Source organism: Bubalus bubalis, chromosome X (genome assembly GCF_019923935.1).
Source record: "Bubalus bubalis isolate 160015118507 breed Murrah chromosome X, NDDB_SH_1, whole genome shotgun sequence".
Taxonomy (NCBI): domain Eukaryota; kingdom Metazoa; phylum Chordata; class Mammalia; order Artiodactyla; family Bovidae; genus Bubalus; species Bubalus bubalis.
This window is the reverse complement of record NC_059181.1, coordinates 20,226,985-20,244,973: the sequence shown is the minus strand read 5'-3', so window position 1 is coordinate 20,244,973 and position 17,989 is coordinate 20,226,985. Positions and strand designations below refer to the sequence as shown.

Below are 17,989 nucleotides of genomic sequence, written 5' to 3'. Positions count from 1 at the left end.
TGTAGCTCAACTCTACTTTTCATTAAACCACACATGAAATCTTACCATATATTCTCTAAAAACCATAATAAAAGAGATGACCTTCAAGAAATATCCTTGTCTTTTATAGATAGGCAGCATATATCTTATTATAGCAAGTTAATTCAATAAACAGAAGTATGAAAGTGTCATCCATAAATTATTTAGACCAGAAATTGGTAGTATAGTTTTTTTTATTACCAAGATATTATCATTTTATATAAAAGGGCTTAACATGAAGAGATTTGAATGCAGCTTGTTTCTACAATTTGAAGCTACAGTTGATAGACAGAAAATGTGACATAGACTACAGTGAAGAAATGCTAATTCTTGAAAGTGAAAGTGAAGTCGCTCAGTCGTGTCTGACTTTGCGACCCCATGGACTGTAGCCTATCAGGCTCCTCCGTCCATGGGATTTTCCAGGCAAGAGTGCTGGATTGGATTGCCATTTCCTTCTCCAGGGGACCTTCCCGACCCAGGAATCGAACCTGAGTCTCCTGCATTGCAGGCAGACGCTTTACCGTCTGAGCCACCAGGGAAGCCAAGAAATGCTAATTCTTAGGAACCACTGAATGAGGCTGACCAAGGAATATGGCTGATCAGGGATAGCACTCTGGGTTAAAAAAAAAGTTACCAGAAATCTCTGGTATTCTTATTTCCTTACTCTTGCTAGATTCTATTAATGGCCAAGGTCTGTGTGGTTCTAATACTGTATCTTGGCACGTTCTGGTATTGAGAGATGTTAAGAATAAAAGATCTTACAAACTGTCCTAATGAAGTCATCTAGTTTTTATAACTCCAGTTGTGCAATTTGCAGAATACAAAAAAGCTTGTGACCAGCTTCTATGAAACCTTTTGAAGATGAACAAATATGAAACAATATAACCTGAGTTCCAATATTTTTTGCTTATCACCAATATACAAACTATGGAGTTTAATTAATTGAAAATGAGATTAATACTTGTAAGTAATTGCTGAGTCCATTAAAGCCCTGACAATTTCATGTCACAAAAATATAAAGAAATGACTAAAATCTATTTGGAATCTAACACTGAACAACGGGGGATAACTAAGTGGCACTTTAGACATGTAGGGAGTTAAAAGTAGCTTAATTGTTTTCTATTTTTTCTAGTGGCAAGGAGAGAAAACACATAGTTGGGTATGAACATGAGATGATAAGGAATATGATTTTAAAACTTCAGAGAGTAAAACAGAAATTTTGAATGATCAGTAGTTTTTTTTTTTTTTTTTTGATCAGTAGTTTTAAAAAATGAAATTCTAGTAGTACAAACATAAACAGTCTCAATGAAAGAAGGAAAGGAGATGTAGTTCCAGTCAAGATAGTTACAGGAAATTCCTTAGAAAAAGCTTTTAAGGAAGAGGGTACTAGAAATGAACAAGTGGAAAATAATACCAATTGCTTGCAAGAAGAATACCAGGAAGGCAAATGTTCAGCTGAGGATTGTTAAGAAGCTGAAGACAGAGCTTAAAAAAAAATTTTTTTTTTTTTTAATTGAAACAGGAAGGTGGTAGGTAGTATATGACTTCAATGGTATTTTAGGTGTTTCCTGCAAGGAGAGAAGTCTTTACACTAGGAAATTTAAAAGACATGTGTCTTGAGATAAGGGCCTATCTTATCAAAAGAACTACTTTATGGTCTCTTTGAACTAGAAGAATAATCTTAGGAACTGAATGAATAATCTTAGGAACTGAATGAATTTTTGGAATTTATTTTAGGGTCACCATCAGAATGCCTGAGACATTGTTTAAAGAGAGAGTTCTCTTATACAAATAAACCAAACTTTGCATGGGTTCTTCAGAGAACACAGTGATAAACCTGACATAGATACACGATAAAGTTTTAGAACAGACAATTAGTGGGAGGAGTTTCATTTTTTAATTTCAGTTGAATGACCAACATGCATTCAATAAATATGAAACATTTTTAACTGGCTTCCCCCACCCGCCCTGGACAGTATCTCTAGGTTGGGAGACAAGTGGAAAGCCAAGGGCAGTGAGCCTTGCATTTGATAAAATTTTGCATGATATCCTTATGAATAAACTGCTGTAATAGGGACTGAGTAATATTACTATTAATTAGTTGGAGCCAGATAAGGATATTGAATGACTGAATGAAATTAGCATATATAAAATTTCAGTTTGAATGCCTCACAGCTATGTCCTTGCTTCTTCTTTAAAATGTTTTGTGTGTTTCCTTATTCAGTGAAGCAGTTAAAAACATAGAAAGGATACTTGGAACCTTGGAGGATTATTCAACAACAGGAGGAATGATTAGTACCATAGAATAAAACTGAGAGTCCAAACTTTCTTAACAGGATTGAATATTGCTACGTGAAAAGCTGAAAAGTTAAAACTTTAACAGCAAGAAAAATAAATAGTTGCATTTAGGTTAAAAATAAAGTAAATAAGTGTGGGGATGCTACTTGACATAAAAGCATCATATGAATCAACAGTGAGTAGGTTAAACTAATATAATCATGTCCACAAAAATATCATGTCTAGATTGCTGTAACAGTTCCAGTACACATGGCATGGAGACACTGAAAAGAAACAAGGCAGACAGATGCGGGTAACCAGGATTGTGTAGAACTTATGTCACAGGTTATAAAGTTAAGGTGATCATATGCATTCAGCTCGGAGATGAGGCAACACAAATAATGTCTGATAACACAATTCCACTGTACACTTTTAGACATGTACAATGTGCAGACACACAAGAGAGCAAAGGTGAGGCCATTATGCTGAAGAGAACCATAAAATCTTAGAGTTAGAAGAAGCAATCACATTCAGTTGTCCCACTGACTCTGGAAGCCCTGATTGGTAGCTGGTTTTTGGTCCCTTCTTAAACACAGGGTAAGGAGGAATCCTCTAAACTGACAAAAACCAGTTATCCCACTCTTGGGCAAATGCAATCATTGGAATGTTTTCCCTCATATCGATCTAAAATCACCCTCCATGCATCTATTATGTCCTCTGGAATCTTAAAGATCATTCACCCATCTTCCACATGTCAGCCTTTCAGTATTTTTCTGATTTTCAATGTCAAGACCCACAATGAGTAGAAAATTTATAAGAAGTCAGCTTTTATATCACTACCAGGAAGACCTTTTAAACTAGAGCTGTCCAACATGGAATGCCCTGTCTTTGGGGGCAGTAAGCTCTAGGTCCCTAAAATATTCAAGCAGAGACTCAATAAAATTCATCAAGTGTATAAAGATATTTCCATATTGGGTGTGAGGATGGATATTTAAAACTCTAATTTCTATGGTGAGATAGCTAATCATTATGCATATTTACACATAGCATGGCACTTGTTATATGCCTCCTCCAATTAAAAAACAATTTATCTATTATTAAATTAATTCTTCACCTTAATATAAAACATTTAAAATGGGTTCTATAGCATTTACCAGAGAGACACTATTCACAGCAACACACACAAAAAGTGTTACATATCTAAAGAAGATTTCAAAGTTATGGCTAACTTTTCACTTAATTATTCAGCAAAGATATTCAACATTTGTACAGAATTATTTTTAAAATTGTAAACATCTTTTCGACCTCCAGCGCTGAGGCACAATCCTTCTAATTAGGTTAATAAAAGATGATCATGAGTCTTAGAACCCAGGATGCTAAATCAAGAGATGGCTCCCCAGCAAACTCATAGGGTATCAGAGAATAGAATACACAGTGAGGGGTGGCGCTTACTGTCAGAGTTGGCAGTGGGTTGTGTTGAAGCCAAACAGATTCCAAGCTGTCCCTGCTCCCTGTTCTTTATAGAAAAGGCATGAAAACCCCTGCCTGTTGACATTGTTAAAGAACAAGGAGAAAACAGCAGAGATGCTAGAGGAAAAAAGGTAAAGTTTAAGTTTAGTGATGCTGAAGTTATGGGCTATTTTCTCTCACCAAGAATCCTAAAGTGAGTGCTTCAAAATACTCATTTCATAAGGTTATAGAATAGACTCAAAATTAGGGCAACAACAATTTAAGGAAAATATTAAAAGAAAGGAAGCAATAAAGTCATGGATGAGAAAATTCAGGTCTTAAATGAATAAATCTTAGGTATTAAGTCAATAAAGCCTACAGATCATTTATCAGAAGAGAAAAAGCACAATAAATATACCAGATTCAAAATCATGGAAGATATGGGGTTATAAAGGTGGAAGAAAGAGAAAAATTCTGTTTAAAAAGGTTAAGATTTCCCTAAAATGGACATTCAAAATACAGTATAATTTTCTGTATTTGGTACTCTGTCAATAGTAGGCTTTTCTGATGATCAAATTCCATTTTAGTTGTACTATAAAATTGGGAAGCATCTTCTCAATCATCAAAGAAATATTTACCTTGTGGTCAGTATAGTATTATGTCAGTGTAGTATCATGGCTTATATATCATACTGACCATAGATTAATATTTCTTCGATTGAGAAAAAATTCCTAATTCTATAGAAATAAATGAGAAGTTTTAGACACCTGGTTTCAGTTAATCAGCATATGAGATTAACCAAGAAGTATTTTCCCCAACCATAATGTTTAAGGAATGAGCCAAATCAGAAATAGCTCAAGAGTGATATTATTTGATCCTAACCAGCTTTATAAATGTTGCATAAGTGATAAGTACCTTAAAATGAACAAAGAATATCTTGCAGTATCTCTCAAAGGATCATTTTTATATTATCAATTGGTTATTAGGGGAATTATTGGCACAGTGTAAAAAGGAGGCTGAATACTTTGAATTATTTGCTCTGTTCATGCTATCAGAAAGATTTTTCTTATTTTTCAAAGATAATTTACAAACTTTTGTTGTAAGTAGACTTACAAAAGAGTTAGATATACTCTTAACATAGTGCCTGGCTTGTAATAAACAAACAGTAAATGTTTGTTGAATGAATGAATAAATACACACTTAGAACTAAATAGACTATATATTGATACAGCAAAGCAAAAATACAATACAGAGGTTTATTTTACATTTTAGTAGGCTGAATTTAGATATTGAAATATTAGGGAATCCAGGATTAAGAATGTTAAAGAATTTATATCTGTAAAATGAATCTTAATAACTATCACTCTTATTTTCAAACATTCTATAATTTCTGTGAGATAACCTAGAAAATTGATCTTATTGGAAATTTTTGTTTGTAATAGAAACAAATATATATGAAATTTTCAAATTACATACCAGAGACAATAACCTAGAATTCTCAAGGATGAGGTTTAAATATTAAAATATTTTTAATGACCAATTGCCACTTTTGCATTTAAGATATATACTGATAGGTACTTTTTCCTTATTGGATGCCATATTAGTGAGTATTTTCACATTAAAGACAAAATTTCAGAGTGTAAAAGATCGAGCTATTAGGACCAACTATTAGGGCTAAAGTGCATATGACTAAACATAAGAAAGTTTGAGAGGCCAGAGGAAGGAATTTGTGAGAACACTGGAAAAAAGAAGTAAGAGAGATGGTTTAGTAAAAAGATTAAAGCCAAAGTCACAGGTGAAAAAAACTGACCACCAGACACAGTAGTTCTGAAGTCCATCTCTGAGTTCTACGTTCTAGCTTTGAAGGCTAGACTTGCTATGTTTTTTAGCTGCTTGTCTCTGGCTTAGCTGTTTTCATCACAGATATTTGGGATAAGCTGACATTACAGGAAGACCCCCCTAAAGAAGGGTGGGAAAAAGTCATACAGCATTAAGGCATTGGGCAGGCAGGCAAGGAGCGACACACCACTCTGAGTATGTATGTGTGTGAGGTGTAAGCATGAATGTACAGCCATTGTCATTTCTTCCAGCTCCTTCCATCATTTTTGAAATAGTCAACAGGTAACTGCTGCATTTTCTAGGGTGATATATGCTGGGATTGGGGCTGGGTTCTGAGGTGGTATGTAAGTAATTATACAAGACTACCGCTTATATTATAAACAATTATATTATATTATAAATCACATCAAAAAAATTTGAGGAAATACACTAACTTGAAACCAACTAAACCATATCATCCCTCCCTACTCACACTGAGTTACAGGAAAAAGATATATGAGAAAAACAAATTCATACAAGAATTTTTAAAGCTTTAACTTTTAAAAGAAGTTACCTCTGGAGAGTAAGAATGAGGGTTGCTTTTTACTTTATCATTTATCATTTGATACATTTGTATCATAATGTATACATATACAAATGTATCATAATGATACATTTATCATTGTATTTTAATTAATTTGTTTATCTAGCAACAAGTAAGTTACTACTTTTCAATAAAACAATAAAAGAAAAACATGTAGGAAAGTTTAAAAATTTCCAATGCATGTTTTATAGTGTATCCCTATTATGTCTTAATCTACTATCTTCCAGTAGTTGGTAACCATAGCAGGTAGACTTCATATACAGAGGGGACAAAAAGGAGCATTTGTGACTTTCAGCTTTGGCAAGGACGACCCAGATAAAAGGAGTTTAAACTTAGAACAGCTTCTCATAAAATAAGCTAGAACAAATTCTACTGAGAAACTGACTATATGCTACCACTGATCTGAAGAAAGAGGATTGCCTTTTGGTGTGTGAAAATAGTAACAACTAGCAGTGTGGCTGAACTGCATCATCTTTCTTGGGAAAACAAACTGTAAATCATAACTAGTCTTAGCTATACAGGTGACGGGTTGTCATTCTTGTATGTGAGTTTTAACTCTTCTCTGTCCACACCTTCTGCTGGTGTGACTCTGCAGCATCTAGAATTCATTCTTTAGCCAACTGAATCTGGCTTCATTACTTATTATGAAACTTCTGAGAATATTTTCCTGGCTGATGCAGGCTATTGGCTATTTGCTAAAGTACAAGTTGCAATTTCAACACATTTTACGAATGAATCAGGACGAAGTTAGGTGTTGGGTGACTTCTGAGGGAGGCAGCAGATTTTGGTAGGAAAATCAACTACCAATGGGTGCTGAAAGATCTGGTTTCTAACAATAAATTGCTTATCTAATATGTCATCTTCTTGTGGCCTTCATCTTTGAAATGGGAGTATAACAGGAAGAAAATGGTTTCAACATAGAGAAAGTGACTATAAATTAGCTATAATATCAATACAAAGAGCAGTAATTCTAGTTATTAGTATCCTAGCTTTGTGGTGCCCAGCATGGAGAAGGTATGCTGAACACATGCAGTCCTGCCCTTCCCTTTACAAGATACTCAAAATAAAGAATTTTGTAATGTTTTGACTTTATATCACACAATGAATAAAAAATAACTTTAGCTTTAACTACTATATAATAAAATGGGAAAGAATTAGTGATAAAAGGGTTACAATTATTCATTCCTTCACTTACTCATTTATCCAATACTGCCTGGCCTACTATGGGCCATATACTGTTTTGGGCACTGGGTATACAAGACAAGAATAAAATCCCTGCTCTTTAGAAATTTATACACTGGTGGGTAGAGATGGAAAATAAACCAGCTAACAGTATTTGATATTATACTCAAAGTGATAAAACTGTGAAGAATATAAAACAGGGTAGCACAACCAAGGATGAATGGTGGTGGTGGGGGCAGGGAAGGGACATCTGGGTCAGACTGGGCTGTTAGGGTAGATCTCTCTTAGGGGAAAATATCTGAACCTGAATGGCAAGATCTATAAACAAATATTTCGGTAAATATATATGAAAAAAAAAAGTGAAAGTGTGAAAGTGGTGCTCAGTTGTGTCCAACCCTTTGTGACCTCGTGGAATATATCCTACTGGAGTAGGTAGCCATTCCCTTCTCCAGGGGGTCTTCCTGACCCAGGGATTGAATCCAGGTCTTCCCGCATTGCAGGCAGATTCTTTTCCATCTGAGTCACCAGGAAAGCCCAAATATATATGAAGTAGCTTCTATTTGGAATACAAAGTTTCTTTTGAGTTCCCAAATGTCCGAAGTCAAAAAGGAAAGGAAGAGTGACTGATAAGAATGTGAAATGAGGGATATTTCTATTTTAGCTCCTAGAGCACAGCTAACATATTGTGTTGAAATATACAAAATTGCTGATACTTCATCATTTTGACCTACAAAAACAGCAATTCATATGATTCAACTCAATAGCTGGCACTGAACAAAGTTAGGTCATGTAGTCAGGTAAATGTTATTTAGTGAGGTTTGCCAGGACTAATTCACTATTTAAGTATTGTAATTGCCCTCTTTGCTTAAATCCAAATCTGCATGAAATCTACATAAATTACATAATTATAAAACATTTATTGGATAGACTTACAGTGTGTCAAAAATGGAAACTAAGTGCTTTCTGGCATTACCTCATTCAATCCTCATATAACCTCAAAAGGTAGGAACTGTTACCACATCATCTAACAATTGAGGTCTAGAGGTGTTAAGTAACTTGATCAGTCATACCACTTGGAAGTGGTAAAGTGACAAAGCAAAGATATGAACTGAGGAATGTCTCTAGAAACTGTATTCTAGCCGTTGGTCACTCAGTGTTCATAGGAAAACATCTTATTTATTTCAAAGGTCAACTACATATCTAACTTGTTACATTTTCAAGGTTTATGTAATATACATCCTCTTTCTGATATTTAACATTTTATTAGGGTCAAGAGTTTCAAATGATGTGATGTGATCTGGGGTGTGTGTTTGTATATATACACTGAAAGGGTGAAACACTACTGGAACAAATATATTTGATGATACACATAGTAATACCGAGGCTCATGTATCAATAGATAGTAATGATAGACAGTTTGCTACACTCCTGTTCTTTATGATCTTACAAATCAAGGTTAGTCTAAACTCATAATCATTTCATTTCCCTTGATATTTAGGCAGGGGCATGTGATGCAGCCCTGGCCAGTGAAATCTAGGGCTAAGTCTGCTGGAAGGATCTAGGAAGTTTTGATTTTACAAAAAATACCAAGAATAGGGTCTGGTCTTTGGGTTTTGGATGCTATCTTACGAAAAGTGATGCTCAGAGGTGTTGGCATTACAAAAAAGTTAGCTGAGTCCTGACATTACAGAGCCATGACATTTATTCCAGAACAACTCCATCTCTGAACTTTCAGTAAGTTAAGATAATTAGCTTTTCCCCATTATTCAAACAAAAAAAGGAGGTGTGATTAAAAATCCAACCTATAACTAATACCAGAATCATAGCTACATTCTACTTTATATCCAATCTTTAGTGTTTATGTCTCCCTAACAGTCTTTCTTCAAAATCAGATAGTACAATATTAAGAGAATATTTGTTTTTGCTTTCTAGAGTTTTTTTTTTAATTGTTAATATTTATTTATTTATGGCTGTGTCAGATCTTCATTGGAGCACGTGGGATCTTAGTTCCCTGATCAGGGATGGAACCCACATCCCCTGTGTTGGAAGTTAGATTCTTAACCACTGGACCACCAGGGAAGTCCCGTTTCTTTTTTTTCAGTATCTGTGTCTTACATAAGCAGCCAAGAATGGTGCCCTTGAACTTCACAAAAGTGACATTTTTAAGGTTCTCTACTATTCTTTCTCTGACTTTTTGGTACCTGTCTTTTTATTCACATTGCTTGTATATCTTTTCCATCTATTCCCTTTAGACCTGAACTGTAATTTAAGATATTATTGATGATTATGCTCTTCCAAACTCTTTGTGCTTGAGCATAATTTATCTTGACAATAAATAAAATAGTAAAAAGTACTGCAATATTTTTATTTTCAACTTGCTCCTTTTTTTCCTTTAACACAATTTCATATTCTGAGAATATCTTCCCCTTGCCCATATACTTCTTACCTGAATGTTCTTAAAAATAAAATTCATAGCATTTAGAAACTCTTCAGGAAATTACTTCAGGACTCTCAAAATGATTGAAGAGGATTAATCTATCTTCTTCTGCATGATATTAGTAGTCATTATCTAGCCTCTCTGCCTAGATTATTTAAGATATTAAGGCACTGAGCTGCACATTTTGTACAGCTCTTAAATTAGCAATGGTGTGCAATGGCTGTTAGAAACAACAACAACTTTAAAGCATACTTCTTGGCAGATCTCATTTTGAAAGCATCAATAAATATCCTAGCCAGATAACCTGATAGGTATTGTAGCTAATAGGTAACATTTTATCCATCACCAACTCTCATCCCTGCTAACAAAAACCCCAGGATTTGCTTTAGATTCCTAAGACCAAACTAATAAATGTGTAAATTGAATGCTGATAGGTTATCTCTAGGACAATGAAAAAGAGCACATTATAACTTCACTGAGTACCCGGAGGCACCAAAAATGTATGGCTGATAAAGAGTGCTCTTTTAACTGCCAAGAGGGAAATCAGCAGGATTAAGGGATAAAGCTTTCAAAAATCTCACCTAAACCGCATAGTATGGCAAGGGAAAGACAGCTATTAGAAGCAGACTTCAAGCTGTATTAACCAAAACCGTATTTTAGTGTTACAGCAGATGATTTCTGAATAAAGAATATTATATCTTTATATTTTGTCCCACAACTTTATGATTAATACTCCTTGAAAGCTGCATAGGCTGACATAATTTATAATTTAATTTCACTGAGGTATTATGAGGCCTACACCTCTGTAAGATTCCAAAGTGCTAATTGGGATAATAGGAAATTAGTTGTCTTCTCCCAAATGCCAGTGAAGTAGGTCAGGATAATTAATATGCAAGCTGACTTTTCAGTCAAAGGAAAACAAGACAGGTCTCATCTGTGTACTTTTAGTACTATCCATTTAGACTAAAATGAGTTCAGCCTGAGAAAAATCACAATATGACTCAGTTAAAGAACTGAATTTCAAAATAAGACAAAAGGTAGTTCAACCATGAGAACATAGATTGAAGTATGCTCTAAGAAGTACGCTCCAAAGAAGACTAAATTTACACCTCCCAAGCAGGGCCAAATTCTATATGTACAAAGAAAATGAAAAAACCATTCAGGTAACAGATGTAGGTATATCTTGCTTCTTAAATTGCTCTGTAAACTCATAAGCACTACATGATACAGATCATGAAAGGGGTTTGGTTGATGACATAATTCTTTTGTAAAAGTTTATTTACTTTTAATTGAAGGATAGTTCCTTTACAATGTGTTGGTTTCTGCCATACATCAACACGAATCAGCTATAGGTATATGTATGTCACCTCCCTCCCACTTCCCACCTCATCCCACCCATCTAGGTTGTGGTGACATAATTCTTAATCCTTAAAACTGAAGATAGGCTGTATTTTTAACATTTTCTCCCTTGGCTCCTTCTGTTCACTTGCCTGATATTTCCTATCTTTAATTTCTTGGCAAACTGAGAAAAAAGTTTGGAGCTAGAGACATGAAACTTATTTCCTCTGCAGGTCTGTACTTGGCTAGTGCAAATTCACTTTAGTAGGTCACAACGCATGCTGGCCTTGAGCAGGACAGTTAGTAATACACTGCTGCTAGTCTTTGATTCTAACAAGCATGGTAGCCTGCTGACCTGAGTGGTAGCATAGTGAGCGCTCTGTGTGGAGGGCTATAAGTCTGAGGCTGATGGGATGGCCACAGCTTCTTTCCCGTGTATAATTTTGACTCTGCTGATGTAACACCAAGCAGCCTGATTTGAATAAGCAGCCTAAAATACTTACTCCTAATGGCCAACTCAGAGCAGTCATGGATAAGACACTTGCCTTAACTAGACATTAAAGATTCTTTTGCAAACACTGATTTTTTTATAGCTGATGTTTCCCAAATGAAGTGTTCATCAAATTGTATGCTTCTCAATATTAGAAACAATAATGCAGAAAAACCATCATTAATCTTCTAGGCAAGCATGAAACGTACTGCCCTGATGAGAATGGTTTAAAGGACACTGAGACATCAAGTGGCAAGATTTATAGAAAAATACCCAGAAATAGATGGGGCTGTGCAAGATAGTGCACGGCCACCTTTGGTGAAACAGACTCGACTGCAATAGCCCAAGCTGCACCACCATATCAAAGTGTAAAGGCAAAATACGCAATACCAAGTTTACCTACGCATTTCCTAGGGCTGTTCTCCCTTATTGCAATCATTCCACAAAGAGAAAGCCTGCTGAAAAAGATGGAAAGTACTGAGTAACTGCCTACTTGACCCACTTGGGAACCTGAAGGAAAAACCCATCCACTTGGAGTGCATCTGTAAGCTAAAAATACATTCGATCAACAAAACAGCAAAAAACTGACAACAGAAGAAAAAATAATCCAACGCCATCTAACTAGAGATGCTGTGTAGCCTAGTGAAGCCTGAAGGAAGGGCAAGCAAAGGTCTAGCTTTGCCTTTCAGGTCCTAGGACACATATTCTCCATTCTAGTCCTCCCTACACAATGACCAGGAGGAAGTGCTAAGTATCTAGCTTAACAGAAAAAGACAGCTTCAAAGACTTCTACGTATGGCAATGAAGGAATGTGTTGTGAACAGGATTCTCTATTTCAGAGGGCTGTGCCTAATTTCAACACAATTCATTTGAAAATGGCAGAGATGAAGTATTTTCCCTAATGCATTTGTAAAATACTGAATAAACCTCCCATACTTAGTTGCAGCAGTTATGCAGTTCCCGGACAACAGTCAAAATGAGGTTTCTAACTTATCTTTAGTTAAGTTTTAGAAAACAACTCATTAATCATCCTAACATTAAAAATGTATGATCGTGCTTGCCAGAACTCCTACAGAGGCCTAACACAGTTCCTAGATCTTTCTTCTACAAGATTCTTTTATAATTTCTAATAGATGTGAATGCTATGAGAGCTTGGCTGGTAATCAACTTTCCTGAACCAACAGTATACCTTTTATAATGGTCCTCATGGAGATTATGACTACAACATACTTTATATGGAAACTGCTTCAACATGTGAATTTTATTGTAAGCAACTCATATTTTGATAGTAGAAGAGGATCACTAAATTTTCTTGTCAATAATCTCCAAAGTAACCCTCACTTTAAATAAGCCAAACCTGAAATCGATATGAGGTTCCTGACTTGTTGGTAACCTGTGAGCTTGGAGTTGTTTTTCCAGTTGTGATGATCTTACACTAATATATCCTTTAATCAAAGTCTCATATACTTTGTGAAATGAGCTGAAGGACACAGTCTATTGGTATCCTTTAAAAAGAGAAGTCTAATGCCCTCATGGGACCAGACCAGTAACTGTGGTTTCATCAACACTGGCTTGGGTCATCTGTACTAACTGGCCCATATTTCATTTATTTATTTAATATTTCATTTTGAATAAAGAGATTTTATATTATTTCTTCGGTATTTTACATTCAAGTCTTGGTAAGTAGTAAACATATTGTTTTACCTACTTTTTTTGGGGGGGACACATAAAGCGACTTGTAGGATCTCATTTCCCAGACCAGGGACTGAATCTGGTTGTGGAATTTTTAATGCCAATAAGACAGAGGGTTGCTTAAATGACTTCTCTCTCTCAGGAGTTGATTCACATAAATTGAGCTTTGCAATCAACATACATACCAGGCAAGTACATGGATGCTTTTGGCAAACTGGTTTCTAGAAACAGATTCTGCTATTTGGAGTTGATAGAAATGCTATATAAAATTTCTGCTTCAAACAATTCTTTTGGATTTTTCCTTTCAATCTTCTAATAGTGAAAAGGGAAGTTACATATGTATGTATGTATGTATGTATGTATATGTATGAATGTGTGTATTTTTTGTGTATTTACTTACTTATTCAACCAAGGTCCTGCTAACACCTGATTGAAGCATTTATAGCTTCTTAACCCAAACTCAGAGGGCAACAACTGTGGACCAAAGGGATGATGCGTGTGAGTGAGAAGAAAGTAAGTAGATAAGAGGAGGAAGAAACACGAATGCCATCAACCTGAAAAGGCAAGTGAGTAACTGGAGAAAATAAATTATTTCTTCTAGCTGTGAGTGTCCTGAGATATAGGCTTCACTACTCATCCTTTTTTCCCCCCAAGTTATGAAAGTAGGACACCAAGGGATACCTAACTTCCTATGCAGCAAGACCATTATTTTAAGAAAAAGGGGAAACAAAATTCTGTTTTCTTAAAATAAGAAGTTTGAAAGGTTAGGAATCTGTGTGTACAGGCTAAGAATCTCCATCGACATACTTACTTTTGTCTCCTATGTTTTCCCCTGCTGCCTCCCCTTCCTCCTCCTCCTCCTCCTCCTCCTCCTCTTCCTCCACCTCTGTGGGCTGCACGTCATCCTGCGGGTCACAGGCACTAACTGGCGCATTCAGACAGCAGTGGTTGAACCCGCTATCTCGTGGCAGAGTGAAACTTCGAGGCTTGCCCCCGTTTCCATTTAACACTTGCATCCGCTCGCTCTCAGCTAAGGGGTACGGCCCATAGTGATCCTGAAGGTGGCACTTCTGCGTTGGCAGGGTAGACTGCCGCCTGTGCTCGGGGGAGATGGCCGCCGAGTCAGAGAAGACAGAATCCTCCAGGGGCAGAGTCTGAAGATAGTGTAATCCCGAGCTTGTCAGGGGCGTCTCGATTAAATCCTGCCAGGAGCGCCGCTGACTGGCTGTCTTGCGAATGGGGGACACCACACTGCTCCCAGTTACTTCCTGGCGAAACTCCTCATGGGAGGATTGCGACTGGGAGGTCTCTGTGGAGGACAGCCGGCTGTGTTTCGCTTCCACATAAGGACTGGCACAGCTCATCTGTGGAAAGGAGACTCTGATCAGTCTCCCAGAAGTAACAGATCACTCCTATCACCAAGGGACACCTTTGATTCCCAGCAGATAATATTTATTCTTTGAGTGAATGACTACTCACCTTTTCACGTATCTCAAAGGTAGGCCCCAGCTTAAATTTTCAGAGACTGAGACATGGATGTATTGAAATACAGCTATGCTGGGCTCTCATGTAAAATGTGACATATTAGTGCAAAGTTTCACCACAATCAAAGTATAAGGGAATGTGAGTGCCTATATAAGAAATATTCAGCAACTAAAAAACAAACCCCAAGTTTTAAAATCTCTACGTGTTAAAAATCCCGAAGAATTGTTGCTAAATTCATATTTCCAGATTTTACAGAGTCTGGGGATGAGAGCAAGAATGGCTTTTGGATGTGCTTCTCTCTAATGAGACACAACCCTTCCTCTTCTTCAAAGGTTACTGTCTGCTCCTATGGAGCCAAGGAAAAGTTTTCTTATGGTCTTGTCAGTTCTGTGGCACACTCTAGAGTTAAAATGTAGGAAGGATAAGATTATACCCTGATGGGGATTAGCATTTGCCTTGAGCACAGCCTTCAGAATACATAAACACAAAAGAGAAATGGAATGTTTTTATCAGTGGAATTTAAAGTTTGGTAACATATGTTACAGCACAAAGCACAACCAAGGACTGGCATCAAGTGAATGTTGTAAAAGACTTGCAGGCACCCCTACTGGGAGGAGCCAGGTGTGTTCCATGTGGTCATTATGACTGAGGTTGAAGTTGTGGCCAGGAAAAGCCTAAGGTGAAAGTACATCTACCCCTTTGGGTAAAGGAGTTCAGTGGCATCTTCTGTGGGCAGTTTATCCACCCACGTGTTAATAACAATGTGGGTAGTTTCCTTCTTGAAATTCACAAGTTGCTATCATTAAAGAGCAGTTTGGTCAAGCAGTTTCCCTTTCTTTCATGTTTACAAATATTTTATTTTTAAAGGTTTATTTATTTGTATCTTTTGGATGTGCCATGCAGCATGTAGGATCTTAGTTCCCCGAGCAAGGATGGAACCCATGCCTCCTACATTGGAAGCGTGGAGGTTTAACCACTGGACCCCCAGGGAAGTCCCTACAAATATTTTAAAAGAATATTCAGATCCTGACTTTTTAGGGAAAGAGAGAAAATATGATACAAACTATATCTTGTTACTGACTTCATTATTTCATTTGTTTAGTTCATCCTGGCATTCTGTTGCACTGCAGCATTTATTAAGGAAATGTGTATATGGACACGTGTATACAACTCTGCATTTTTTCTACTTTTCTTCTTTTTCCCTTAGGTAAGAGACACTATCATCAAACATTTCAATTAAAAATGTGACTTCCCTTTCAGTCATTAGCCAAAATATTTATCCATTTATTCCATTTATTTATTTCAGAAATATTCACTGAGCACTGAGTAAATAAGTACCAGTGCTGTGCTAGGCCACAGGGATGAGCAGATGAATTGAATGGAGTCCCTGTTCTCAAAAAGTTCACAGTCCAGTTCAGTGAGCTGTTTGCAGTACCAAATATGCCGATTTAGTATCTCTGGATTAGGCCTGAGTATTTGCATTTCTAAAACATTCCAGAGCTGATCCTTATGCATAGCCAAGGTTGAGAAGTGGCCTCGAATTATATCAACATCTTGCATAGCACCTTTCTTGTTAAAAATCCCCTGGAGTAACACAGAAGTGGAATCAGGTTGGCTGCTATTGTTACCTAAATCCAGTTTCCATTACCTATGTGGAAGACTCAGTCCCAAGATAGGCAGAATGGACTCTTACGTACCATGACCATGCAATGTACAGTCTTTAAAATGGGACAGTATTGAGACTCTTTCAATAATTCTGATGAGCATAAAACAAACAGGGACAGTTATAAAAATCAAGGTACAGTCTATACACAGAATGATTTACACAAGTTTAAGAAGTCTTAAGAAGAAGGGCACCACATAAACACATATACATTAAATCAGATCCCATAGCTATCTGAAAAGCTACCTACCAAAACATGTTCAATACAGATATAATATCAATTTTTACTACTGTTTCTAAAGAACATAGGAATGAACTTTGTTAGTGTAGAATAGATAAGGTCAATTTACATATCTTTTTCCACAAAACTTTTTTTTTGTTGATAGTTCATGAAGGCTACTCTGATACAAATGGTATGTTTTCTTAATAAAACTGGTAAGATATTTCTAAGTGTGGAATCTGTGGTAACTGCTTCTCCTGATTAAATATTCTTTGTATACTTAAAGTTTCTCCCTTATTTCTTTTAGGCTCCCTGTTCTCTTTCCCCCTGAAAAACCCAAGGTCTGACAAGTAATTCACCACACAATGTTTTTTAACATAAAAAAAGGATGTTTCAGATCCAAGAATCCAATACTATATTGAGTACATTACTATTGGCAACTTACAGAGGGAGGCCGTGGGTATGTATCGTAGGGGGGAGGAGGGCTGTCCTGTTTAGGTGTTGATGGAGTATCTGCTTCTTCCTTGTCACTCTCACTCCAGTAATCTGAAAGTTCACACATATGGATACATCAATATTCCATTAAAAGTGTCTAGCCATATTTTCAGTAACACGCACTACCAGCTAACAAAAGGAAGTTTAAATTCCATTTCTAGACACTGATCCCCAGCACTGGCTACTCTAGGTCCAACAACTTTTATTTTCAGTTGGGATTTGAGGAGAAAGAAAGAGTACAATCACCCAATTCCCACCTCCTTTTAAAGCAAGCAATTACACATAGCTGCAGTTTTAAGGAGTTACGAAAAAGATAATGCATAAGTCAAATCAGCTTTAGGGTATAATTCCAGACCAAACTACTTGAAACTTCAAAGAATGAATGCTGTTACATGACGTTTCTTAAAGGGGTATCATTTTATCTTAAAGATGAACACTCAAAGAAGAAATGCATACATTGCTGGAGATCTCTACAGATATAAACAGCTCCCAAAATAATGTTCTCAATTCTCTTCTCTGGCTTCAGTTCACTGGTTATCTAACAATCGCTGTTTCCAGAGTCATGCTGACATGAGTCTCTATAACACCATACTCCCACCTCTACTTAGAAACACATGGCAAACCTTGATTCTTGCCAAACGCAAAAGGGCAAATCTGCTGATGTGGGCTGTAAGCTCCAAACTTCTAGAATTACTTAAAAGGGTAGAAAATGTAAGCCGCTAGACAAAATGACTTGGCAGACCTCAGGCAAGAGGGAAGAGGAAAAACTGAGGTACATTGGTTGAATAAAATACAGCACAAAGGCCAATCATCAGATCTGT

The 17,989-nt window shown here is 36.5% G+C and overlaps 1 protein-coding gene across 5 annotated transcripts in view; it reads right to left on the bottom strand.

The window, feature by feature from the left end:
- Window positions 1-17,989, bottom strand: part of CNKSR2 (connector enhancer of kinase suppressor of Ras 2) — a 284,401-nt gene that overhangs the window by 33,019 nt on the left and 233,393 nt on the right. For all 5 annotated transcript variants that reach the window (XM_006048929.4, XM_006048925.4, XM_006048926.4 and 2 more), the window contains 2 exons: window positions 17,119-17,219; window positions 14,117-14,669 (listed from right to left, as the gene is read on the bottom strand). In XM_006048929.4, the coding sequence (XP_006048991.1) occupies window positions 14,117-14,669; window positions 17,119-17,219 (654 nt within the window). The remainder of the gene's footprint in view (window positions 1-14,116; window positions 14,670-17,118; window positions 17,220-17,989) is intronic.